The sequence below is a fragment of the Mastomys coucha genome, unplaced genomic scaffold (genome assembly GCF_008632895.1).
Source record: "Mastomys coucha isolate ucsf_1 unplaced genomic scaffold, UCSF_Mcou_1 pScaffold5, whole genome shotgun sequence".
Lineage (NCBI taxonomy): Eukaryota > Metazoa > Chordata > Mammalia > Rodentia > Muridae > Mastomys > Mastomys coucha.
In genome coordinates, this window is record NW_022196911.1 from 46,745,605 (window position 1) to 46,770,967 (window position 25,363).

General features: G+C 40.9%; 2 protein-coding genes across 2 annotated transcripts in view; both read right to left on the minus strand.

The window, feature by feature from the left end:
• Positions 1-1,210: 1,210 nt before the first annotated feature.
• Positions 1,211-5,301, minus strand: LOC116077161 (trafficking protein particle complex subunit 2-like). Its single transcript, XM_031351511.1, has 2 exons — positions 5,161-5,301; positions 1,211-1,928 (listed from the first exon to the last, which is right to left on the minus strand). The coding sequence occupies exon 2, from the start codon at positions 1,903-1,905 to the stop codon at positions 1,483-1,485; it is 423 nt and encodes a 140-aa protein (XP_031207371.1). The 5' UTR covers positions 1,906-1,928; positions 5,161-5,301; the 3' UTR covers positions 1,211-1,482.
• A 3,528-nt stretch (positions 5,302-8,829) lies between these two features.
• Sec24a (SEC24 homolog A, COPII coat complex component) overlaps positions 8,830-25,363 on the minus strand; it is a 67,272-nt gene continuing 50,738 nt past the window's right edge. The window contains exons 18-23 of the mRNA XM_031350694.1: positions 24,410-24,585; positions 21,714-21,851; positions 18,078-18,182; positions 17,580-17,672; positions 13,383-13,486; positions 8,830-11,799 (exon numbers count right to left, since the gene is read on the minus strand). Of these exons, the coding sequence (XP_031206554.1) occupies positions 11,685-11,799; positions 13,383-13,486; positions 17,580-17,672; positions 18,078-18,182; positions 21,714-21,851; positions 24,410-24,585 (731 nt within the window). The 3' untranslated portion in view covers positions 8,830-11,684. The remainder of the gene's footprint in view (positions 11,800-13,382; positions 13,487-17,579; positions 17,673-18,077; positions 18,183-21,713; positions 21,852-24,409; positions 24,586-25,363) is intronic.

The window sequence follows — 25,363 nt, forward strand, 5'->3', positions numbered from 1 at the left end:
AGACAGGGTTTCTCTGTGTAGCCCTGGCTGTCCTGGAACTCACTCTGTAGACCAGGCTGGCCTCCGAAGTGCTTGGGTTAAAGGCATGAGCCACCACTGCCCAGCTAAACTCTTTTTTAAAAAAAAGATTTATTTATTTTATGTATATGAGTAAACTGTCATTCTTTTCAGATACATCCAAAGAGGGTACTAGATCCATTAGATAGTTGTGAGCCACCATGTGGTTGCTGGGAATTAACTCAAGACCTCTGGAAGAGCAGTCAGTGCTCTTAATCACTGAGCCATCTCTCCAGCCCTTGTGGTTTGTTTTTTGAGACAGGATCTCATTATATAGCCCTGACTGGTCTGGAACTATGTAGACAGGCTGGTCTTGAATTAACAGAAATCCATCTGCCTCTGCATCTGAAGTGTTGGGATTAAAGTTTGTACTACCAAGTCTAGCTTGCTTTCTGGGGATGGTGGGGAGGACAGGGTCTTTCTATATACCTCTGAACGTCCTGAAACTCATTATATATATACATACACCAGTCAAAATTCAGAGATCCACCGGGCAGTGGTGCGCACGCCTTTAATCCCAGCACTTGGGAGGCAGAGGCAGGTGGATTTCTGAGTTTGAGGCCAGCCTGTTCTACAGAGTGAGTTCCAGGACAGCCAGGGCTACACAGAGAAACCCTGTCTCAGAAAAAACAAAACAAAACAAAACAAACAAACAAAATTCAGAGATCCACCCGCATCTGCCTCCTGAGTGCTGGCATCAAAGCTGTGTGCCTGAGCGCTGGACTTACTTTTACCTATGTATACTGGTGTGTCTGCATGTGGATATGTGCATCACAGTGCATTGACTGTGGAGGCAGAGAGGGTGCTGGAGTTACAGATGGTTGTAACCTGCCTGATATAGGTGCAGAAAATAGACCTCGGGTGCTCTGAAGAGTAGAACACGTTCTTAACCACAGAGCCACCCCCAGCATTAGTTTTTGAAACTTTACATGATAAGATAGATAACGTTATTTCAGTAAGGGGCGGGAGAGTTCCTTTAGTAGCTTGACAGTTGTTGTTCTTGCAGGTTTGATTGGCAACACCCACATGGGTGGTTCATAACCTATCAGTAGGCTCAATTCCTGGGGATCCTATGCCCCCTTCTGATCTCTTCAAGCACCAGTCATGAAGATAGTATATACATGTATGCAGGAAAAGCATTCATACACATAAAAGGACTCTAAGGTTTTTTTTAATTATCTCAATCAAAAAGTTATAGGCTCATTGACTTTTGAAATAAAATATTAAATTAGTGATCGATAATTGTTCACAGGTAACTACTAATGGTGATAACATGAAAAGATGAGATTTTTAAATATAAGAGAAATTTCAAAATATACAAATAAGTTGACACATAGAGTTTGCCAGGCTATTTTATCAAGTAACTGTCAATATGTATACTCCTCAGCACAGGGGGTACCACTATGATTCTGAAGTTTTCTGCATTTAGCTTAAAAGATGTTTCTTTCCAAGAAACTGAACTTTTCTTTCGAACGCACTTGATCGAATAGGAGAATTGGGCTCATAGAAGGGGTTCATGGCAAACTTGATATATAAGTCGTAGACGTCAGTGAAGAAGTTCTTGATTCCATCTTCTTGCCTCACGTCATGCAGCATGATGAACCTCATGTGCCCAGCAGTGACAAATGCTGAGACAAACCACTCATTGAATTTGTCCACAGTTTTTAAGTACATGTTGTTGGAAAGCCACATGTTTTCGTCAACGAGGTCCAGAGCAGCATGGGCTATGAACTGGTTCAGATGACGATGTTCATCTTTGGATTCTGCTTTCCCAGCTGGCAAAAATTCCATTTCAAACACTGGATTATCATGGTGGCCAACAATTACGAAATAGAAACTTCCAGACATTATCTTCTGTCTATGTAAGGCTCCTAGAGTCAGACACCAGCAAATGAAACACCAAGTCAGTTCATGAAATTTTTATTTTGAGACAGGGTCTCACTCTGTAGCCCAGGTTAGCCTTGATATCCCAATCCTTTCTACCTTAGCTTCATTCCTGTTGGTATTACAGGCATTAGCCACTACACCTAGCTATATTTATTAAAAATTACCCCTCCCCCACTGACTTAAAATGATATAGCTATCATACACTAAATTTGCATATGTATTTCCCATATCTTTGAGGGTTTTTTTGTCCTATTTATGAAACAAAAGAAAAGCTGATAGCTGGGCGGGCGGTGGTGGCGCACGCCTTTAATCCCAGCACTTGGGAGGCAGAGGCAGGCGGATTTCTGAGTTAGAGGCCAGCCTGGTCTACAGAGTGAGTTCCAGGACAGCCAGGGCTATACAGAGAAACCCTGTCTTGAAAAACCAAAAAAAAAAAAAAAAAAGAAAAGCTGATTATCATCTAAACAATTTCAATAGGTTCAGAAAATGAATTTGGTAAAAAACTACCATCTTCCCATTGATTAAAAACAAAATACAAAGAGAGGGATTTTTTTTTCTTTTGTCTTTTTTTTTGTTTTGTTTTGTTTTGTTTTGTTTTTCGAGACAGGGTTTCTCTGTGTAGCCCTGTCTGTCCTGAAACTCACTCCAGAGACCAGGCTGGCCTCGAATTCAGAAATCTGCCTGCTTCTGCCTCCCAAGTGCTGGGATTAAAGGCATGCGCCACCACTGCCCAGCGAGAGGGATTTTCTAAATCTGAAAAAGTACATCACCACCAACAAATTCAAAATACTTTTACAGTTAATGTCAAAGACTACCAGGGCAGAGGTAGCTTGTATCTGATCCCAGCACTAGGAGACTGGGGCAGGAAGATTCTCAGGGATTTGTGGCCACCCCCTGGGCTACATAGAGAGTTTCAGCCAGCCTAGGCTATAGTCTGAGATGCTGTCTCTAAAAACAAAACCCCTAAAAAGTTAAACAACAAAAACAACAACACCATCATACAAGCTAAAAGCTTTTTTTTTCTTAAAACCAAAAACAAGGAATGACCATGACTCCATCTTTTGGCTAAAATAAAGTTTAGGAATGCAGAGAGAGTACCTCCTTTCTACCATATCTATTGAGTACTGTACTGGAGCTATCAGACAGGGAAATAAAGCTAAGGGAAAGAAAAAAAAATCACTAGATGGGGGGTGGTAGTGGAGGTGCATGCTTTTAGTACCAGCACTGGGGAGGCAGAGGCAGGCAAATTTTTGTGAGTTCAAGGCCAGTCTACAGAACTAGTTCCAGGACAGCTAGGGCTACACAGAAAAACTGTTTCAAAAGCCAAACTAAAACAAAAAAAGAAATAAAAAACATTTGGACTATAAAGTCAAAACTATTTGAAGATGACATAATCTTATACATAAAATGTCCTATGGAACCACTTATGGGCAGATGCAGTAAGGCAATAGGAAGCAAGATCAATATAGAAACAGATGGGTTTCTACAGATTAGCAGCTAATCCCAGAGTGATAAATAAAACAGGATAAGGGAGTATCATTTAAGAGACACTTGCCACAAAATAAAAAGTATAGTTTTAGGAATTTAATCAAGGCTTTCAATGGAGGTCTTGTTGGTTAAGAGCACTGCTTGCTCTTGCAGAGGACCTAGGTTTCCACTGAAAATCACTGAAGAATTAAAGAATCTCATCTATTTTTGAGAACATATAGGCAAATAAATAATGGCTGCTGGTTCGGGGGAGTTGTTTTTCCTCAATGGTGTAGCCACCATTAAATTGTCTATGCTCCATAAATAAATCCCTACTCATAAATATCCACATAAATACCCAGTTATAATCAGTGGGTCCATAAGCATGCTCATCACAGAACATAGTAGACAGAGGCAACAAGATTTGTGAGTTCCAAGCTAGCTCGGTCTACAAAGCAAGTTCCAGGACAGTCAGGGCTACAGAAAGAGACCTTGTCTCAACCACAAGAAGAAGGAAGACAAGAGGAGGAGGAGGAGGAGGAGGAGGAGGAGGAGGAGGAGGAGGAAGAGGAGGAGATCAATGTCAAAGTTGTCCTTTATTCTTTTTTTTTTTTTTTTTGAGACAGGGTTTCTCTGTGTAGCCCTGGCTGTTCTGGAACTCACTCTGTAGACTAGGCTGGCCTTGAACTCAGAATTCTGCCTGCCTCTGCCTCCCAAGTGCTGGGATTAAAAGCATGCACCACCACTGCCCAGCTTGTCCTCTACTCTTACACATGTACCATATAGCAAGCAGGCACTCCTACTGATGTATCATAGACATCCACAATAATAATAATTTTAAAAAATGTATAGATATGAAAATAGAAGGGAAAGGAGGTTCAGTGGGTGTGGGATGAGAGGGTAATGAGGGCTAAAAAGCACATTAGAACACATAGATGAACTTGCCAAAGGATAATAACCAAAGAAACTAGGATGGGCTGGGCAGTGGTGGCGCACGCCTTTAATCCTAGCACTTAGGAGGCAGAGGCTGGCGGATTTCTGAGTTCGAGGCCAGCCTGGTCTACAAAGTGATTTCCAGAACAGTCAAGGCTATACAGAGAAACCCTGTCTCGAAAAACTAAAAAAAAAAAAAAAAAAAAAAAAAAAAAAAAAAAAAAGAAATAAAGAAAGAAAGAAAAGAAACTAGGATGGAATGTCATCCTTGCTTCCGGACTATTAAAGATGGCAATATTTCTATTGACTCACAGATTCATTTACTACACAATGAGAGTCCATTAAATAAACCCGTACATTTTGCCATCTGATTTTGATATTTACCTTTTTTTAAAAAATAAGGTCTTATGAAGCCCAGACTGGCCTGCAACTATCAGAGAATGGCCTGAATTCCTTACCCTATCTCCCCCTTTCCAATGCTGGGACTATCTACTCTGTCCCTCTTTATTTTAACTGTTTATTTCCGGTGCTGGGGTCCAAATCGAAAACCTCCGGGAGCTACGCAAGGGCTCTACCACTGAGCGACAAATCCCAAATAAAACTGAAAGTACACACCCACTAAAGTGATTAAACTTTAGGTTCCCGGCCTCCCCATGGGCGGCGCCCATTCTTCCCGTCTCTAGCTCTCGACTTTTTGCTTTGGGACAGGGTCTTGCTGTCGCACAGAATTTGAGGCGACTCCGCCGGGCTCCTGAGCGCTGGGGTCACAGACAAGTGCCACCCTGCCCAGTGCGGGATTCTGACAACTATACATACCTCACATAAGTCGACTTCCCTCTAGTTCAGGAATAGACGTGCTCAAGGAGGAAAACGGGTCAACCAGCCATCACCCAAACTCAATGTCCACCTCACGCGGTAACTCCGCCCAACTAGCAGCCGAGAGTGCTTACTGAGCATGCGTACACGTTCCCGCCTCTTAGGGAAAGACTGAGCGTGCTCAGTAGCGCGCTAAGCTTGTCCTCAGCCCGGCTCTGGCCGCCATCTTGGATCAGGGCATCTCGGACGACCGGGCATGCGCACATGCGTCTTTGGTCAAGGCGGTGCGAAGGGATTTGTCCGCCATCTTGGGTCAAGGCGTCGTGGGCCGTCGGGTTCCCGCGGGCCTGGTCTGGCTCTTAGAGCAATTCTTGCCTTCACCGCATGCATACTTGCTTGTGTTGCCACTGATGTTCTCTCGGAGTGTGTAGAGAACCGGAGCCTGGCGTGAGATGTGGACCAGACTGCCAACTGAGACCGAGCTTTTAACTACCAGAATGCCAGAAAGCAAAATGGAGGTTGAAGGACCGGGCACTTGTGTCCAGACAGTGTGCTGGCCTTATTCGTGGGCGGAAATGCGAAATAGGAGGGTGGTTTAGAGGGAATAAATCAGTGGAGTTTGTATTTGGTGCTATTATCATCAAGGACTCTGCTTTTTCAAGTGTATGTCGGGTTTCTTCCTAGGTTTTCCTTATGTGTTTATCACAATGAGATTTATCAAGCGTTGGCGGTTTTGTATTCCTTCTTTCCCTAAACAGACATTTAGAAACTACTTTGGCTAAAAATCATTGACTTCTCTCTCTGGGGCCATAGAGTGACTAAAGATGAAGTCTGGCATTTCTGCTTTCATTTTGTGTTTGCTAGAAACATAAACAAAGCGAAGTAGCTCTACAAGGCACGTTCTATTTGTAAAAAGGGCGTCTCAGGATCCAAATCATGGTGTCTTTTTCCCTAGTGGCTTGGGTCCGACCTTCATGATTGGCTCATTCTGAAAGAATAGCTCAGAGGAATGGGGTTAAAGATCTGTATTCCAGGCAGAAGGGAATTCAGGAGGAAGAAAGGATGTTTATAAACAAGACAAAACTTTACTAGGTGGAGATTTTGTTGTTGTTGTTGTTTGTTTCTTATTTTTAGTGAAACAGCTTTCTTTTATTGGGGGTGGTGGAGAAAATTTATGGAATATTGGCCCCTGGCAGACTACCTACTTACCTTTGTTAAACAACAAAACTAATTTCTTACATCTCCTTTGCTTTGGTCAGATACCTGCCCACTTTTACATAAGCAGAATGTTTATCTATCCATTTCATCTCCCTTCAAAGTTGAAGGCACAAAAAAGTCATTGTTCTAAACCTGTGGTCACCTTGATAGGGATGGTAGTTAGGGAGGAAGGGGATAAAAGTGCTACAAGAAGTCTCCAGCAATCATTTGAGCCATAGAAATACGAACATGTTTGTTTTGTGTAGCAGCTCACAAGTTAACATTGCTGAGCCTGACTACTTTCCTGACCTCCAATTCAGAAAACTGTATGTGTGTGTGTGTGTGTCTGTACATACTTGTGTGTTAGAACACTTTTTGGCTTGGTATACATGTGTGAAGGCCAGAAGTTGAAGTCGTGTGTCCTCCTCTATCACTCTTCACCTTTGCTTTTGAGACAGTCTCCCTGTGTAGCCCTGACTGGCCTAGCTTGGGAATCTTACAGAGAGTTCTAAAAATAAGTGTGTTTGAGATGCTCAAAAATAAGTGGAGCTAGGTGGTGGTGCATGCCTTTAATCCCAGCCCTTAAGAGGCAGAGGCAGTTGGATTTTGAGTTCAAGGCCATCTGGCCTACAGAGTGAATTCCAGAATAGCCAGTGCTACAGAGAGAAACCCTGTCTTGAAAAAATAAAACATCAACAAAAATATTGAGCAAAATAAAAAGTGAATTAAGGCTGGGCAGTGATGGCACATGCCTTTAATCCCAGCATTTGGGAGGCAGAGGCAGGTGGATTTCTGAGTTCGAGGCCAGCCTGGTCTACAGAGTGAGTTCCAGGACAGCCAGGACTAAACAGAGAAACCCTGTCTCAAAAAAACCAAAAAAAGAGAATTATAAAAAAAAGGCTATTAAAATCAATCTTGGAAATAAAATATGGCCATGCAAGTACAAAATCAAGTTTAAGCAAAGACAAGAATTAAAGAAAATAGTGCTAAGTATGGTGGCTCATACCTTAAAATCCCAGCAATCAGAAGGGAGAGGCAGGTGGATCTCTGTGAGTTCAAAGCTGTCCTGGTCTACAAAGGGAGTTCCAGGCTAGCCAGGGCTACATAGTAAGACTTTTTTTTTTCTTTTTTTTAAATCTTATTTATTTTATGTATGTGAGTACACCTTTGTTGTCTTCAGACAAACCAGAAGAGATCCCATTACAGATGGTTGTGAGCCATCATGTTGTTGTTGGGAATTGAACTCAGGACCTCTGGAAGAACAGTCAGTGCTCTTAATTGCAGAGCCATTTCTCCAGCCCAAGACCCTGTCTTAAAACAAAAACAAAAGAAAAAAAAAGGGTTGTAATAGAAATTCTGAGGGTAAAAGAAGAGGATTTGATAGAAAAGCAAATACATGTTGGGTTTTGTGGCAGAGGCAAGATGACTGATGAGTTTGAGGTCTGCCTGGATACCTGGACTACATAGGTGAATTGTAAACCAGTCATTGTTGCATAGAGAGACTTGTTACTAATGGTTGGGATTGGGTATTTACAGGTTCTTGGCATCCAAATAAAAAAATAAGGGCTCACACAGTTTTCAAAAGTAGTAAGATAGCTTCATTCAGAGCAAAGCAGTAGTGCCAATTTAGAAAAGAGTATACTGTCAGCCAGGCGGTGGTGGCGCACGCCTTTAATCCCAGTGCTGCGGAGGCAGAGGCAGGTGGATTTCTGAGTTCAAGGCCAGCCTGGTCTACAGAGTGAGTTCCAGGATAGCCAGGGATACACAGAGAAACCCTGTCTCGAAAAAACTAAAAAAAAAAAAAAAAAAAAAAAAAAAAAAAAAAAAAAGAATATACTGTCAAGATGGACAAAGGGATGTGCACTACCTAATCCAAGTAGCAATTCAGGTTGCTTATCCCTGTGCTTGCTTGCCTCAACCATAATTCTCAAAACAAAATCCCCCAAAATAGAAAAACTACTTGGAAGGATGGCTAGGAACTTCCAGAATTAGAGAACAAGGATCTTCTAATTAAAGTGTCACCCGAAGAAAAAGCAAGATAAACAATAAGCCCAGAAAAAGAAAACTGTGGAGTTTTAAGGATAAAAACTACAATAGCTGGGCCTATATACTTTAGTCATCTTTTCAGGCACAAAACATTCAGAAAGACACCCCTTCCAATCTGGAATTCAAACCTAACTGCCTTTTCAGAGCATCAAGAATTCAGTTTAAAGCTGAGGATATGGCTCCAATAGTAGAGTGTTTGCCTAGCTCAAGTGAAGGCCCCTTGTGTACCTCCTCAGTACCATATAAATCAAGGCCCAGTGGGACATTCTCCTTTACTGAGGAGGTAAAGGCAGGAGGATCACAAATTCAAGGTTCTGTCCTTGGCTACATAGTGTGCGGCTAGATGAGGCTATAGGAGAGCCTATCAAAACAAATCCTTGTAGAGGCAGGTCACCAACCTAGACTATAGTCAATAACCAGCCACTATTCATAAGCACTTTTGATTAACTTTATTGAATAGCCAAATTCATAAGTTAGCACAGATCAAACGATTGTTTGCACGGGTTACAAATGACTTTTTTTCAAAAACAGGAATAAAACAGTGAAAATTACAATCTGTAAAAAGGAAGACCAATCTTGTCTCAACATTTCAGAGGAGCAAGACAGCAAAACTCACTGGAGGTCAACATATACTTTTGTTTTGAGAACAAGGACTTAATGTTACAATATCATACATACTACTTTACAAAATTAAAATTTCTATGTAAGGATTGTGTTTATAATAGTTAAAACTGTGAAATCACATTTGGTGGTCCCCTAGATAATAGCTGTTATGCATCTCTGATTAGAAGAAGTAAATCTTTTATTCTAATTATTGCAAAACAGTCTATTAGACTCAATACATTACATTAAATTAAAATATATGCAAGCTAAAATAAATTTACTACTTAAGTGAATATTAGTATGTCAGACTTACAGAAACATTTTAAAAATTCTAGAAATTAGAAAAATAGAGTACTTTTTATGGTAGAACTGCCATGCTCAGATTTATATATCAAGATTGCCCTTGTCTGTTACTTTAGTAGTTGTAGATCTGTAGAAAATTCAAGGATCTTTCATAATTTACAACTACAATAAAAAAAATATGGCATAGTGTAAATATTAGTTGCTTTACATCAGAAAGTAATACAGGATGGTAGGACAGGTAGTGTCTTACTACAAAAAAAAGGTCAAAACTGAAAAACATTCAGTATAGCAAAAAATAATTATATCAGTATTCCACAAAGGTTCATTCTCTTATTTGGAAAAAAAAGTTGTGAACCCTAATAGTTATGTTTTAATGACTGTTATAAAATTATTCTGGATTGCACATTACATAATATCTCAAATAAAATTGAAAGTAAATTTGTGAAATATACTAACCAAGCAGGTGCTAATAAGGGTCACACTTAGGGAAGGCACAGGAAGGTTCCCTAGGAGTACAACGTTTCCCTCTGGAAGACTCCTTACTATGAAGAAAGAACCTAAAAATACTAACATTTCAAATCACATTAAAAAGAAAACTTTAGTTCACTTAAAAGAACATTGTATATAATGGCTGTTTCTTAAAAAGAGGGGAAATAATATAAATTTAATTGGTTATAGTTTGAAAACTGCTTCTCAATAAGTGAAGCAGTATTCAAAAAAAAAAAACCTCAATTGAATGTACTATATGTACACTGAAACAAAAATTTTCAATTGTCTTTTTGAGACAAAGTCTGGCTGGTCTGGCACTTGCTATGTAGCCCAGGCTAGCAAATTTGAGAGGCTGCTTTAGCTTCTCAAATACCAGAGTTAGGATCATGTACCATCATCATGTGTGGCTTGGAATTAAAAAAGAAAACGAACTCTAACACTGTTACTCTAACGAAGCACAGTTAGTTGGAAGCAGCTGGCAAGCAGTAGCTGTATACTCCAGGGACCTGCTGCTTCCCTTCCCAGGAGTTACAGTCAGCCCATAAGGGGGTAAACCTGCAAGTTACTATTTCATTGGTGATCACATGAGACGGAGACTGTAAACACATTTCTAATCTATGAAAACAAAAACCAAACAAATCTCTTTGAGTATTACACACAAATATTACTGAAGAAGTTCATACTGGATGATGAACCTGTGAAAACTGAGGCAAACTCTTAAAGACACATCACAGCATTTTAATACACATGGATAATTCACCTATTTGTAAACAAAAGCCATCCGACAGACAGTTTGACTGTAATAGTTCTCTAACTGAATCAAAACAAGCAGTCTTTAGAGCATGTTAAGAAATAAAGTTTCTTTTATAACTTTAATATGATGGATTGGTACAATCTTAGTATCCACCATCTCAAAACAGCAGCATTGATACCTTAACAGGTCTTAATATTCCAGAATACATGAGCGGCTTCCAATTTAATTCTTAAACCCCTCAGAGAAATGCTGATGCACTTAGGACTGCATTTAGGGAACATTTAACTGCTTGAAACACTTTAACTCTATCAATCACAGCAGAAATGGACCAAACAAAAACCCACTCAGCGAATCAACAGAACCAGCTCCTGTTATCATTGCCAGTCCTGATATATTATAAAGACAACTCAAATTTTATTCATGGCAGAATGAAACAGCAGAAAACCACCTAATTAGTTTTCACCTCAAATTAAAGTGACTTTGTTCAAGTAGAGAAAATACTGACATATTTTAAAGCTTGACAATTTACTTTATATTCTTCCTAAGCAGGACCAGAGCTAGTTTACTCCAATTTTAGTTAACATGATCCTTTTCCTTCCCTAAAAAAGGAGTGGTGGGAGTGGGGCAAAAATCAAATATGTAAAGGGAACAGATTCCAGCTTTCCTACAGTCTGCTAACTTTTGATTTTCCAATTTAAAAAAGATCATTATTGATAGACCTGAAACTTCCCTGAAACACTTAGTCTTGTGAAGTTTTTAAATGTAGCAGCCAAAAACTCATAAAAATGAAAAAATGAGAAATAGAAATGCAGAACACAGAAGTCTTTATTTTATAAAATGTACTTTGCCTCTGCAATATTGTCTCATCTTAATCCATAACAACTCAAACATAGTTGGCAGCAAAGGAAAAAAAAGGTTTCCAATTGTGTAGACATCTATTTTGATTTGAAAAATACAGTATTTTGGAGTTGCACATCTGACTCTCGGCTGTGGTCCTTTATTTGTTATAGTTGGTTGAAATCACAGTGAAACATCTTAATCATCATCACATCTGTTCACAATCTTAAGGAGGAAAGGAAGGTACTGCATCCTCAGGAACTCTGCAAGTGACTCCTCAGCAGGCCGGGTCACATCACTTGTTCACTTGCTGCTGTATGTGCAGGAGGAATTCATAGTATGACAGTGCAGACTCTGTTCTGTCTTCTACCAAGTTCTGAAGGAAGGCTGCTTTCATCAGACTCTCCTCCCTTAGAAATAAAAGGCAACAATGATCATGTATGTTAGATGCAGTAAAATAAACCTCTAATTCTTTGAATAGGCTATTGATTTACTGTGATAATTAAGATAGGGGCTGGAAAGATGGCTCAGTGGTTTAAAGGACTTGCTGCTCTTACAGTGGACCTAGCCTCATTAGACTCATTTGGTTTCCAACACCTAAATATTGGCTCACAACTGTCTCTAAGTCCAGATCCTAGGGGATTCAGTGCCCTCTTCTGACTTCCAAGGGCACTATAGTGTACATACATACATGTAGGCAAAATACATGTGTGTGCACGCACACAGACACACAGACACACACACACACACACACACACACACACACATACACACAGAGTATAAAAACCAAAAACACTATGGAGATTTCTCTGATGTGAATGATTGTTTTTCTGAGACAGGGTTTCTCTATGTAGCCCTGGCTGTCCTGGAACTCACTCTGTAGACCAGGCTGGCCTTGAACTCAAATCTGCCTGCATCTGCCTCCCAAGTGCTGGGATTAAAGGCATGTACCACCACTGCCCGGCTATGACTATTTATTGAAAAAAAGTATATTTTATTTTTCCATATTCTTTTTATTTTTTTGAGACAGTATCTCATGTAGCTCAGGGTGGCTTTGAACTCAGAATTCTAAGGATGAACTTAAACTGATTCTCCTAACTCCACCTTTGGAGTGCTGGGATCACAAGCACGTGTCACCATGCATTGTTTTACATCACGCTTAGGACTGAACCTAGGACATGCTACTACATAAGACATTACCAACTGCTGGGCAGTGGTGGTGCATGCCTTTAATCCCAGCACTTGGGAGGCAGAGGCAGGCAGATCTCTGTGAGGTCAGGGCCAGCCTGGTCTATAGAGCCAGCTCCAAGACAGAAACCTTGTCTCAAAAAGAAAATTATACCAACTAAGCTACTTTGCCTGACCTTTCTATGTTTTTTTAAAAAGGTTTACTTATAAATTCAGTCATATACATACTGTGATTCAAAATTAGTTCTTGTAAGACCAGACATTGACACATTAAAAGTCTGACTTACTCTTTAATTCTAGCACTTGAAAGACAGAGGCAGGCAGATCTCAGTGAATATGAGGTTAGCATGTTCTATAAAGTGAATTCTAGGATAGCCAGGGCTATTACCCAGAAAACTCTTGTCTTGAAAAACAAACAAAACAAAAAACAAAAACAAAATAAAAAACAAACAAAAACTCCTCAAAACTGAAGACAGCTATGTTGTATTTATACATAATAAATAAATAAACCTTAAAAAAATATGTAAAAAAACAAAAAAACCACAAAAAACAAACAAAAAAAGATTTCTAATCCTGATACATTTTGGGCTGGAGAGATGGCTCAGTGGTTAAGAGCACTGACTGCTCTTCTGAAGGTCCTGAGTTCAAATCCCAGCAACCACATGGTGGCTCACAACCACCCACAACAAATCTGACTCCCTCTTCTGGAGTGTCTGAAGACATCTACAATGTACTTACATATAATAAATCTTTAAAACAAAAACCAAAAAACAAAACCCCTCAAAACAAAAAAATATTGACTTACCTGATTACATAGAGTATTGGGAAAAACGGCCTCTGTTCTCTAAGCCATGAGATGAATGTTGTTATTCTGGCAGATTCTGGTGTATCAAGTTCTGGAAGGTCTGTCTGTTAAATAGAACTCCAGTTAGCTCTATCACCTACCATGCAGTCTGTACCCTTTAGATTTATGACTCAAAATCAGCTCATTTTGTTGGACCAGCATAATACTTTAGGTTTGGAAGTAATTTTGTCTCTGTTGCAAATACTCAACTTTGCCATTGCTACACTTAAGTTCCAATAAGATCATAAATACAAAAGAGGTGGCAGGCTCTTGGGCCTAGTTAGTTAGCACAGTCTTGATCTAGTTAGTACAGTCTTGTTCTAGTTAGTACTGTATTGACCTAGGAAAACTTTCTAGCTCTTCACTTCACCATGAAATTTAGAATCAACCAACTCATCAAGGTGGTTATTACAAATATGACCTTTCTTATTTCACTACTTAAAATGCCTATTCATCCAATCTAGTAGTTTTGCTCAAGGACTGAAAGCTTATATTCTCTATAACTTTGACATCAAAGTCTTTCTACATATATGAATCCTGAATGCTGGAGATGATTCAGTGGGTAAAGGCACTTATCTCTAGGACCCACTTAGCAGAAAGAATCAATCTCCAAAAGTTGTCCTCTGACCTCCACACTTGACCCTTGATATGTACACTCCAAACTCCAATGAAGAAATAGATATAAACTTAAGTCCTTTAATTATTGCCAGGAGTGCAGCATAGAACCCTATTGGTATATAAAGTGATAAATATGTATTCCAAAGCTGGACACACACACTAGCTAGCAGTAGGTACTGAAAAAATAAGGCAATTTTGACTTTACAATTTAAAATTATCCAAACATAGGTTGGAAAGATCACTCATCAGTTAAGAGCACTGGCTGCTCTTCCAGAGGTCCTGAGTTCCAATTCCCAGCACCCACATGGTGGTTCACATCCATCTGTAATGGGATCTGATGCCCTCTTCTGGCATACAGATATCAGGCACAGCATTCAAATGATGCTTGCCTACTGTGTGCAAGGCTCTGGCTTCAATAATCCTTGCTAAAAGAAGGGGTTGGGAGAAACAGAAACAGAGACAAAGAAATAAAGAGAAGACAGAGACACTCACACACAGATACTAATGTCATGTACAGCAATATGACTTTTTTTTTTGGTCATCAACTAAATTCAGTGCTTTCTCTTTCAAAGACAATATTTATTTATTTTTATTTTATGTATCTGAGTACACTGTACCTGTCTTCAGACACACCAGAAGAAGGCATCAGATCCCATTACAGATGGTTTTGAGCCAACATGTGGTTGCTGGGAATTGAACTCAGGACCTCTGGAAGAGCAGTCAGTGCTCTAAAGCCCTGAGCCATCTCTCCAGCCCAACAATACTTTATTTTAACTCTTAAAAATTTATCATTGGGCTAAAGAAGTGGTTTGTGGCTCAGTAGTTAAGAGAACAGGCTGTTCTTCCAGAAAACAAGGGTTTGATTTCTAGCACTTGCATGGTGGTAAACATCTGTCTGAAACTCCAGTTTCAAAGGACTGATAATCTTTTCTTGCCCCGCTGGGCATCAGGCACATACAAGGCTCACAGACACATATGTAGGCAAAACAGTTATATACATAAAAACACAAAACATTCTAATTTTTATTATGGTATGTATATGCACATGAAGTGTACATGTGGGACAAATGCCAGAATGGACATGCAGAGATCAGAGAAAACTCTGTGGAGCTGCTTCTCCAGCTCACCTTACATGGGTTTTGGGGATCAGACTCAGATAAGGTCACAGCAACTCATTGTGGCTGGACTGGAACACACAGAGATCCTCCTGATTTTGCCTCCTGAGTGCCACCATGTATAGTTGGGAATTACCATTTTATACACTTTGGGAATGACAGGCAGCTGGGGAAGATGGTTGTGGTGGTTTGAATAGGTTTGGCCCCCATATACTCATGTTTGAGTGCCTGGCCTGTGGGAATGGTACTATTAGGAGGTATAGCTTTGTGGAAGAAAAGGTGTCACTATGTGTTGGGAGGAGGGTTGGGGGGAGGGAGTATGAGGTCTCCCAGGCTCAGCTCTGCCCATTGTGGATGCTACCTCAGAAGATACAGTCTCCTTGCTGCCTGCAGATCAAGATGTAGAACTCGGCCCGGCAGTGGTGGCACACACCTTTAATCCCAGCTCTTGGGAGGCAGAGGCAGGCAGGTTTCTGAGTTCGAGGCCAGCCTGGTCTACAGAGTGAGTTCCAGGACAGCCAGGGCTACACAGAGAAACCCTGTCTCCAGAAAAAAAAAAAAAAGATGTGTAACTCAGGCTAGAGATGGCTCAGCCGTTAAGAGCACTGCTATTCTGAAGGTCCTGAGTTCAAATCCCCAGCAATCACATGGTGGCTCACAACCATCTGTAATGAGATCTGACACCCTCTTCTGGTGTGTCTGAAGACAGCTATAGTGTACTTACATACATATAATAATAAATAAATCTTTTAAAAAAAAAAAGATGTAGAATTCTCAGCTCCTTCTCCAGCACCATGTTTGCCTGTGTGCCACCATTCTCCCTGCCATGATAAAGGACTAAACCTCTGAAAGTGTAAGCCAAACCCAACTAATATTTTCCTTTATAAGAGTTGCCATGGTCATGGGGTCTCTTCACAGCAGTAAAACTCTAAGACAGCGGCTCATGTCTGTGATCTCAGCACTTTGGAGGTTGAGGTAAAAGAAATGCTGTAAGATTGAGACTAGCCTGGTCTACATCATGAGTTCCAGGTGAGCTAGGGCTACATAGTAAAACCCTGGCTAAAAAGAATTCCACCCCCTTTCTCCCAAAAAAACCAGTGTCATTCTCAGCTGGGTACAGTACTGCACATCTATATATAATCTTAGCAACTGAAAGGCTGAGGCAAGGAAACTGCCATAATTTAGGGTCAACATAGATCACAGAGTAAGACCTATCCTGGGGAATCTTTTTGTGCACTGTGTAAAGGTTGTTTTTCAAATGTTGATTTCTGTACCAGCAGAAAGTTATGTAGTGGCTTGACTTTGGCATCATTATTTTTATGCATTAACCACCTACACATACACCATCACCTTCTAATGGGTTTAATAAAGAGCTGATGGCCAGTAGCTGAGACAGGAGAGGAAAGGCAGGACTTCTTGGTAGAGGTAGGAACTGTGGGAAGAATTCAGAGGTGAGAGATTAATCATCGTAACATGGAGAGGGAAGGAGCAAGTACCAGGACTGACTGACTGAGAGATAAGGGGCCACATGGCAGAAATGAAATAGAAGAGTCGGGATAATTTAAGTTAGATGAGCTAGTTGGGAGGTAGCCAGCTAAGGCCTAAGCTTAATAAATACTAAGTCTCTGTGTCATTATTCAGGAGCTATCAGGTCAGAGGCAGTCTGGTGACACTATGTCAAACCAGATGAAAAAGCACACAAAACTTGGAAGAGGCTGCAGACAGCTCAGAGTCAGGAGCACGCACACCTCCTGCAGAGGACCTGGGTTCATTTCCTATCACCCACATGGTACTCACAACCATCTATAAGTCCAGTTCTGTGGATCCACACCATGTTCTAAACTCCACAGGAACCAGACATGCATGTGATACACATATCTACATGCAAGCAAAATATTCATACACATAAAATAAAACAAAAATAACCCTGAGGCTAACCAAAGATACCATTAGAAGACAAAATGAGCCAGGTATAGTGGCTCAAGAGGCAGAGACAAGTAGATCTCTGTCAGTTTGAGGCCAACCTGGTCTACATAATGAGTTCTAGGCCAGCCAGAGCTACATGGTGAGACCCTGTCTCGAAAATCAAAAAAAAACAAAAAAAGTACAAACCCAAAACCCAAACAAACATGACAAAATGAGCCTGACATAGTGGTGTATGGCTGTAGTCCTGTCTAATAGACTAAGGCATAAGGAACACTCCGAATCCTTGAGATATAGACAAACCTGAGCAACATAGCAAGAGCCTGCCTGGAAACACACCCAAACTAAACCATCAAGTGAGCACTTGCAGTTGGAAAAGAGATACTATCTACGAGGATACTTACTTTGTGAGAAATTTGGAGTATTAATTCCTGATTTGAAAATGGGTTTCATATTTGAAATGTCCTTTAAGTCGTTTATGATCACTAATATAAAAGCCTACCATTGTCTGTGGAATTGATGCATAGTTTTGAACTCCCAGAACTTGGCTGAGAAAATTCTGTGAACAACTTCTTCCAACCCAAAGCATCAGTACCTGCAAACGGAAGACATTGTTTTGAGTATCACTCCGGATAGTGAGTCTGACACTTTTATCAACTGGTTATGCTTTAAAAAGTCAAAGGATGCAGTGGTGGCACACGCCTTTAGTCCCAGCACTTGGGAGGCAGAGGAAGGCGGATTTCTGAGTTCTAGGCCAGCCTGGTCTACAGAGTGAGTTCCAGGACAGCCAGGGCTGCGCAGAGAAACCCTGTCTTGAAAAAAAAAAAAAGTCAAAGTTTGGGCATACTTAGTGAGACTGTACAGAGAACTGCTAAATACTGTGAAATGGGAGACAGCAGGGAGAATGGCCAGTGCTAACATATAAAGAAAGGCAACCGAAGACAACCATTAAGGAGGCTCAGCAACACACTGAGCTCATAAGGCTGAGTCAATCACTCACTGAGCCTGCATCCATGAGGAACGCTCCATCTCTGCTCAACTTCTCCACCGAGAGCTGAAGAATGGGGGGCTGAGGTATGGTTCTGTCGTTAATGTTGAGAGCTCCCTGAAGGAGGCAAAGAATGAGGTTTTTAGATACAGGTTAACATGCAGACACGATACATAGACACAGACACAGACACACACACACACACATATTTGCATAAGTACATATAGCATGTATGGGCATGCATGTATACACCTATGCACAGGCTCAAAATTGATGTTGGGCAATTTTTACTCTATCAAGGCAGTTTTCTGCTTAACCTAGAGCTCAACAATTCTAGACAATCTAGTTAGACAGTTTGCCCCAGGGATCTGCTGTCTCTGAATTTCGAGTGATAGAATTACAAGTGGCTACCATGCTTGCCTTGTTTTTCATGTGAACTCTGGTCCTCATGCTTCCACAATAAACATTTTATCCTTTGAGCCAAACCCCTAGCCTGAGTACTTTTTTGGATAAAGGGTCTGATATAGCCAAGGCTGGCCTCAAACTTTATGTAGCTGAAGATGTCTTGAAGTCCTAACTGCCCTGCCTCCTCCTCTAAATACTGAAATTGCTGGCATGGGGTACTATGCTCAGCTCTCTAGAGCAAGGGTTAAGCAACAAATACAATTAAATAAATTGACTTATAAGAATTTGGATTTTGGGGGCTGGTGAGATAGCTCAGCGGGTAAGAGAACTGACTGCTCTTCCGAAGGTCCTGAGTTCGGATCCCAGCAACCACATGGTGGCTCACAACCACCCGTAATGAGATCTGACACCCTCTTCTGTTCAGACGCTACAATGAGTTACACTTGAGCGAGTGGGGCCAGCGGGCCGGCAGAGGTCCTGAGATCAGCAGCAGCCACACACATGATAGCTCACGGCCATCTGTACAGCTACAGTGTACTCATACACATAAAATAAATAAAAATAAATGTTTAAAAAAAAAAAAAGAATTTGGATTTTGGCTAGACAGTGATGGTGCACGCCTTTAATCCCAGCACTTGGGAGGCAGAGGCAGGTGGATTTCTGAGTTTGAGGCCAGCCTGGTCTACAGAGTGAGTTCAGGACAGCTAGGGCCACACAGAGAAACCCTATCTTGAAAAACCAAAAAAAAAAAAAAAAAAAAAAAAAAAAAAAAAGAGTTTGGATCTTAAATAGGCAGGTCAGTTATGCATAATAAACATGTAATAATATGTTATTAAACAAAGCCACTGTGAATCTAAAACTTGAAATTAAATTCTGATCATATTTATTTCTTATTTGTATAGGTAGGTGTTTTTGCTGTCACTTGCCACCTTGTTCTTTGAGACAAGCTCTCCATGAACTTGGAGCTTCTTGACTCAGCTGGCTGGTCAGCAGGTCTCTGGGATCCTCCTGCCTCTGCTTCCCCAGTGCCAGAGTTACAGATCCATGTTGTCATAATCTGGGGAGCTAACTCATGTCCTCATGCTTGTGCAGCAAAGCACTTTACCAACAAATCATCTCTCCACTCCATTCCCATCTTTATTTTTTATTTGTTTTTGTTTTTTTGAGATAGGGTTTCTCTGTGCAGTCCTGACTGTCCTGGAACTCACTCTGTAGACCAGGATGGCCTTGAACTCAGAAATCCATCTACCTCTGCCTCCCAAGTGCTGGGATTAAAGACATGTGCCATCTTTAACTTTTTTTATTTTTAAAGATTTATTTATTATTATATCTAAGTACACTGTAGCTGTCTTCAGACATCCCAGAAGAGGGAGTCAGATCTCATTATGGATGGTTGTGAGCTACCATGTGGTTGCTGGGATTTGAACTCAGGACCTTTGGAAGAGCAGTCAATGCTCTTAACCGCTGAGCCATCTTGCCAGCCCCCCCCCCTTTCTTTTTAATTCTTTCACATCATCTAAACCATCTTTAATTTTTTAAGACCAGATCTTTAGGTACAGACTGGTTGTCAGCTGCCTGTGTAGAAACATAACTCTGAATTTCTTTTCTGATCCTCCTCCCTCCATATCCCAAGTGTTGAGAATGTAGGTATGAATTACCATGCTAGGTTAATGCCAGGGTAAAGAGTGAACCCAGGATTCATGCATGGTAAGCAAACATTCTACCAAATGAGCTACATCCTTAGCTCCTATTTTTCTGGTTTAAAGAGAGGGTCTTCTATTAGTCAGGCAGGCCTTGAACTCCTGAACCACCTTGCAGTGCTAGGATTATCTATGCCACCAAGCTTGACTTGAGTTTTAAAAAATAAATTAAAAAATATAACATATAGTGAAGAGATAGGTGATATTAATGAAATACAACTAATAATGGATTAATCAAATTTCTCTCTTTTTCTCTTTTTCTTTCTTTCTTTCTTTCTTTTTCTTTTTTTCTTTTTTTTTTTGGTTTTTCGAGACAGGGTTTTCCTGTGTAGCCCTGGCTGTCCTGGAACTCATTCTGTAGACCAGGCTGGCCTCGAACTCAGAAATTCGCCTGTCTCTGCCTCCCAAGTGCTGGAATTAAAGATGTGCACTACTCTAGCAATTTTGTTTTCTCACATTTTATAAATATAGTATGGTTTTGTATTTATTCTTAGAATTTTTGAATTTTGTTTCTGGGGCAGGGACTGTTGTCCAGGCTGATTTCAAACTCATGAGCTCAAGTGATCCTCTTGTTTTAACCAAAGTTGTTTGAACTACAGGCATGAACCATTTAGGCATAGTCCAGTAAACTATAAAGTTAAACATTAGGAATGATTGGCTAGGGTATGTAAGAGCCCTCTGTGCCGGCTATCTTACATTAATTTGGCAGAAGCTAGAGTCATCTGAGAAGAGAAAACCTTAACTGAGAAAATGCTCCCAAGAGATTGGCCAGTGGGCATTTTCCTCAATTAGTGAGTGATGTGAGAACAACCTATTGTGGGCAGTGCCACTCTGGGCTGATAGTCTTGGCGTGTGTAAGAAGTCTGACTGAGCAAGCCATAAAGAAGCCTGTACATGCCGGGCAGCGGTGGCAAATGCCTTTAATCCCAGCACTTGGGAGGCAGAGACAGGTAGATTTCTGAGTTCGAGGCCAGCCTGGTCTACAGAGTGAGTTCCAGGACAGCCAAGGCTACACAGAGAAACCCTGTCTCGAAAACAAAAACAAAAACTAAAACAAAACAAAAAAGAAAAAAAAGAAAAAAACAAAACAAAACAAAAAAGAAGCCTGTACACAGCACTCGCTGCCTGTGTTCCTTTCCATCAGCCGCTGCCTGTGTTCCTTTCCATCAGCCGCTGCCTGTGTTCCTTTCCATCAGCCGCTGCCTGTGTTCCTGCCCTAACTTCTCTGACGATCAACTATGAACTATAAGCTGAAAGAAACCCTTTCTTCCAAGTTGCCTTTGGTCATGGTGTTTTATCTCAGCAATAGCAAACCTTGTATAGTATATCTGTATCTTTAAATCTCAAATTAGAAAAAGAGAGAGTTTGTCTTAGAAAACTAAAAAGTTAATATTTTCAGGAACGTCCTTAAAATCAAAGTTTCTGTACATTTACCTAGAAAAAAACAAACAAGGAATTAGGTAACAAGCTCTCACTTGTGTACTGAATAGAATTAGGCTTAACATTTTTCAGAAGAAGCCACGGAACAGGGAGTTGGTCTTACCTCATCTGAGAGGTTGTCAACTCTATACAAACTGGGGTGTGTTGTGAGCATGAGGTGAACCAATGGCTGGTTTTTCACTTGACACATGGCAAAAATTCGTTCATCTAGACGTACACTTGTCCCAGTCTGGAAAGATTTCTATAATAAAACAACAACCCCCCCCAACATTAGAAAAAGACAGAATTTTGTAAATGTCAACTGCTAAAAGATTATCTTTAGACAGAATTAGCAAATTTATCATAAATTATTCCTTGAAAATATCTTTGAAGAAACCATTATCCCGTAGTCTCATCTGGAAGTCTCAGCTAGTCAATCCCGAGCACCGCAAGGCCACCTGATCTCCCTGGTGTCTGCGTCCTTCCTCACTGCTAGGCTAAGCCTAAGTACAGTGACTGTGATGGAGCTGAGAAGCCTGGGAAGGATGAGACACTGGTGACAAGAGAAAGGTACACAAACATACCAAACAGACCCCAGCAAGTGTGCCACACCTGGTGGATGGTAACTGTTTCTTCCACAACGAGAGACATTAGAACTCAGACAATACAGCAGATCCTACAAGCCTAGGAGTCAGGGTGGCACCAAGCATGAGGACAGCGGCACAGCAGAGCTGAGGCTGGCAAAGTTCTGAGCTGAGGCTTAGAGTGTCTCCGTTGGTGGAAAGGAGTAAAGAGGCAGGGAACAATGAATATTCACGGACTGTATGTGATCAGAACGCCTTCTCCAGGCAGGTTCAGGTGAACTGAGGCATTTGCAGGAAGCAAGAATGTTTACTAACAACAGTGTCAGATAAAACACTGACAGAGCCTCAGCCTGTCACATGTCACTCATTGATGGTTCTGTGTCTGTTGTTCCTCTATGGTGACTGTCCCAAAGAACCCAGACCAGCTTTTATGCCTGGTCTGCCCATTCATCAGGGCCCTGGGACATCAGTTCTGTGGCAAGAGTCTGGGCAACTTTGTTCAATGACCTCTCTCCCATACCTCCTTCAGCATGCAGCACACTGTAAGCACTCAGCATGTGTGGAAAGCTGCTGGCCTAGTTAATAGCACAGAGGCTTTTTTTGGGCATCCCACGAGAAAAATTTTAGTGAGTTATTTCACCTGTAAGTATTAAATAAATAGGGCTGGGGAGATGGCTCAGTAGTCAACAGCACTGGTTGGTCTTGCAGAGGACCCAGATTCAGTTCCCAAAAGCCACATAGTGGCTCACAACCATTTGTAACTCCAGTCCAGAAGATCTGATGTCTTCTGGCCTCCACAAGCACCAGGCACACTTGCAAGCAAAACACCCAGACATATAAAGTAAAATAAATCTAAAACAAAGTATAAAACAAATAATCATTGCATCTTATAGTTACAGGTGAAATAATGCACTTACATCTTTTTTTTTTTATAGATTTATTTATTATTTATTTGCAAGTACACTGAAGACAAGTAGTTGTCTTCAGATGTACCAGAAGAGGGCATCAGATCTCATAAGGGTGGTTGTGAGCCACCATGTGGTTGCTGGGATTTGAACTCATGACCTTTGGAAGAGCAATTGGTGCTCTTACTCGTTGAGCCATCTCACTAGCCCGCACTTACATCTTTTTCATTTACTATTATTACATACTAGGTGCTGTGATTAAATAATGAATGAAAAAGACAAAAATCTTTGTGTTCCTGGTTTACTTCCTAAAATAGGAGAAATAAAGGTGGCTGTGAAAGTATACTCAAGATGCAGAGGCTGGTGGATCTCTGTGAGTTCAAGGCCAGCCTGGTCAACAAAGTGAGTTCAAAGACATTAAAAGTTACACTGTAAGACCTTGTCTCAACAACAAAGAAAGGAAAAATAATAAATCAGCAAACTGGTCAGTGATAACTAACATAGAAGAAATGTAGGAAGGAAGAGGAATGAAGGTGTAGCAGTGCTTCATGATGGGAAGGGACAGCAGTGCTGCATGTCTAACAATATGTGTGTGTGTGTGTGTGTGTGTGTGTGTGTGTGAGAGAGAGAGAGAGAGAGAGAGTGAGAGAGAGAGAGAGACAGACAGACAGACAGACAGAGAGACAGAGAGACAGAGAAAAAGAGGGAGAGGAGGTCATTAAAAAAAGGCTTTCAAGAGAAGATCTTGGATTGTTAAATGTTAAAACTTAAATACTTAGGTAATTTCTGTGATTTGACTAAAGAAGTTAGATCTGGGCTGGCAAGATGACTCAGCAGAAAGAGGCATTTGTGACTTCCATATGCATGCTGTGGCACACACACACAACTCCCCACACACATTGTACACGTAGGATTCGCCTGTCTAAGTGGTCCCACTGGGCCCTGAGCAGTACCTCTCCATCCCTCACATTCCTGGTCTCTAACTGCACTTGGCTTTGAGTCTGTGTGCTCATTTTTAAGCTTCCAGTGTGAATGAGAAAATGCAGCACATGCACACGCATGGCTTCTTAGACCAACAATACAATTTTCAGTTCTTTCTTTGGTTATCATTTGAATTTGTGGTCACATCACTGAATTGTTGATGAGGGAGGCACTTACATTAAATTAGTTATTTATAAATTTCTTTGGCTATAAATCCCTTCAATGCTCCTATAAGAGATAGGGTTCCCATTCTCAGAATATTTAGCTGGTCTAAAGCTACTTATACAATGTTTAAGAGTTCAATAAAAAGCTTTTCAACATTCTTATTGTGGTAGTCTGTGTTTTCTTACCTGTTTTAGGAGAGCCAACACAAAAAGTGGGAAAAGTCTCAAGGAGAAAGGAACCATGAGGCCTGGCTGCTGGCCACTCAGGACTGAAGAGCGGTAAGCTGAGAGAGAGTCTATAACAGCGTTCACCAGAGCATCCCGGGCATCACTCAGGCTGGCAGTCACGGACCTGTCAACAGCTAGTGAGGTGAGGGCAGGACAGAAAGAGACAGGATACATACAGGCTTGGTGATTCGTCTAAAAAGAACAGAAGAGATGATTCACGAACGCACACACGCACGCACGAGGATAGCTTGCAGGAATTGGTTCTCTTTCCATTATGTGAATTCAGGTACTGAACTCAGGTAGTCAGCTTGTTGGTAAATAACACCTTTACATGCCAAGCCATCTTGCTGACCCAATTAAAAAAAAATTGTTTTTGAGATAGGGTCTCTTTGAATAACAGCTCTGGTTGTTCTGATCAAGGTGGCATCAAATTCAGAGATCAACCTGCCTCTGCCTCCCAGATGCCTAGACATTTAATGGCCCAGTGAATTGTTTTCAGAGCAAACAGACTTAAACAAAGTTATGAATGAACACTTTTTTTTTTCGAGACAGGGTTTCTCTGTGTAGCCCTGGCTGTCCTAGAACTCTGTAGACCAGGCTGGCCTCAAACTCAGAAATCTGCCTGCCTCTGTCTCCCAAGTGCTGGGATTAAAGGCTTGCACCACCACTGCCTGGCACAATTTGCTTTTGTATTAATTAAATGGAGAAACTATGAATATACCAAGTCATAAAGTTTCTTTATGATTTATTATCAATAACTGTTTGTATACCTGTATACCTGGGATGTATAAAATACTTTTGGGTGCAGAGGGTCAGTTGCTAAGGGTGCAGATGTTTAGGAAGCCTTCCTTCACATGTTGTTATCCATGTCAGAGCTCGAAAAGCATATTAGCAACAGTTCCAGCAAGTGCT

Excerpts from the sequence above, each read along its gene's own strand:
- LOC116077161 (XM_031351511.1), bottom strand. The coding sequence starts at position 1,905 with ATGTCTGGAAGTTTCTATTTCGTAATTGTTGGCCACCATGATAATCCA.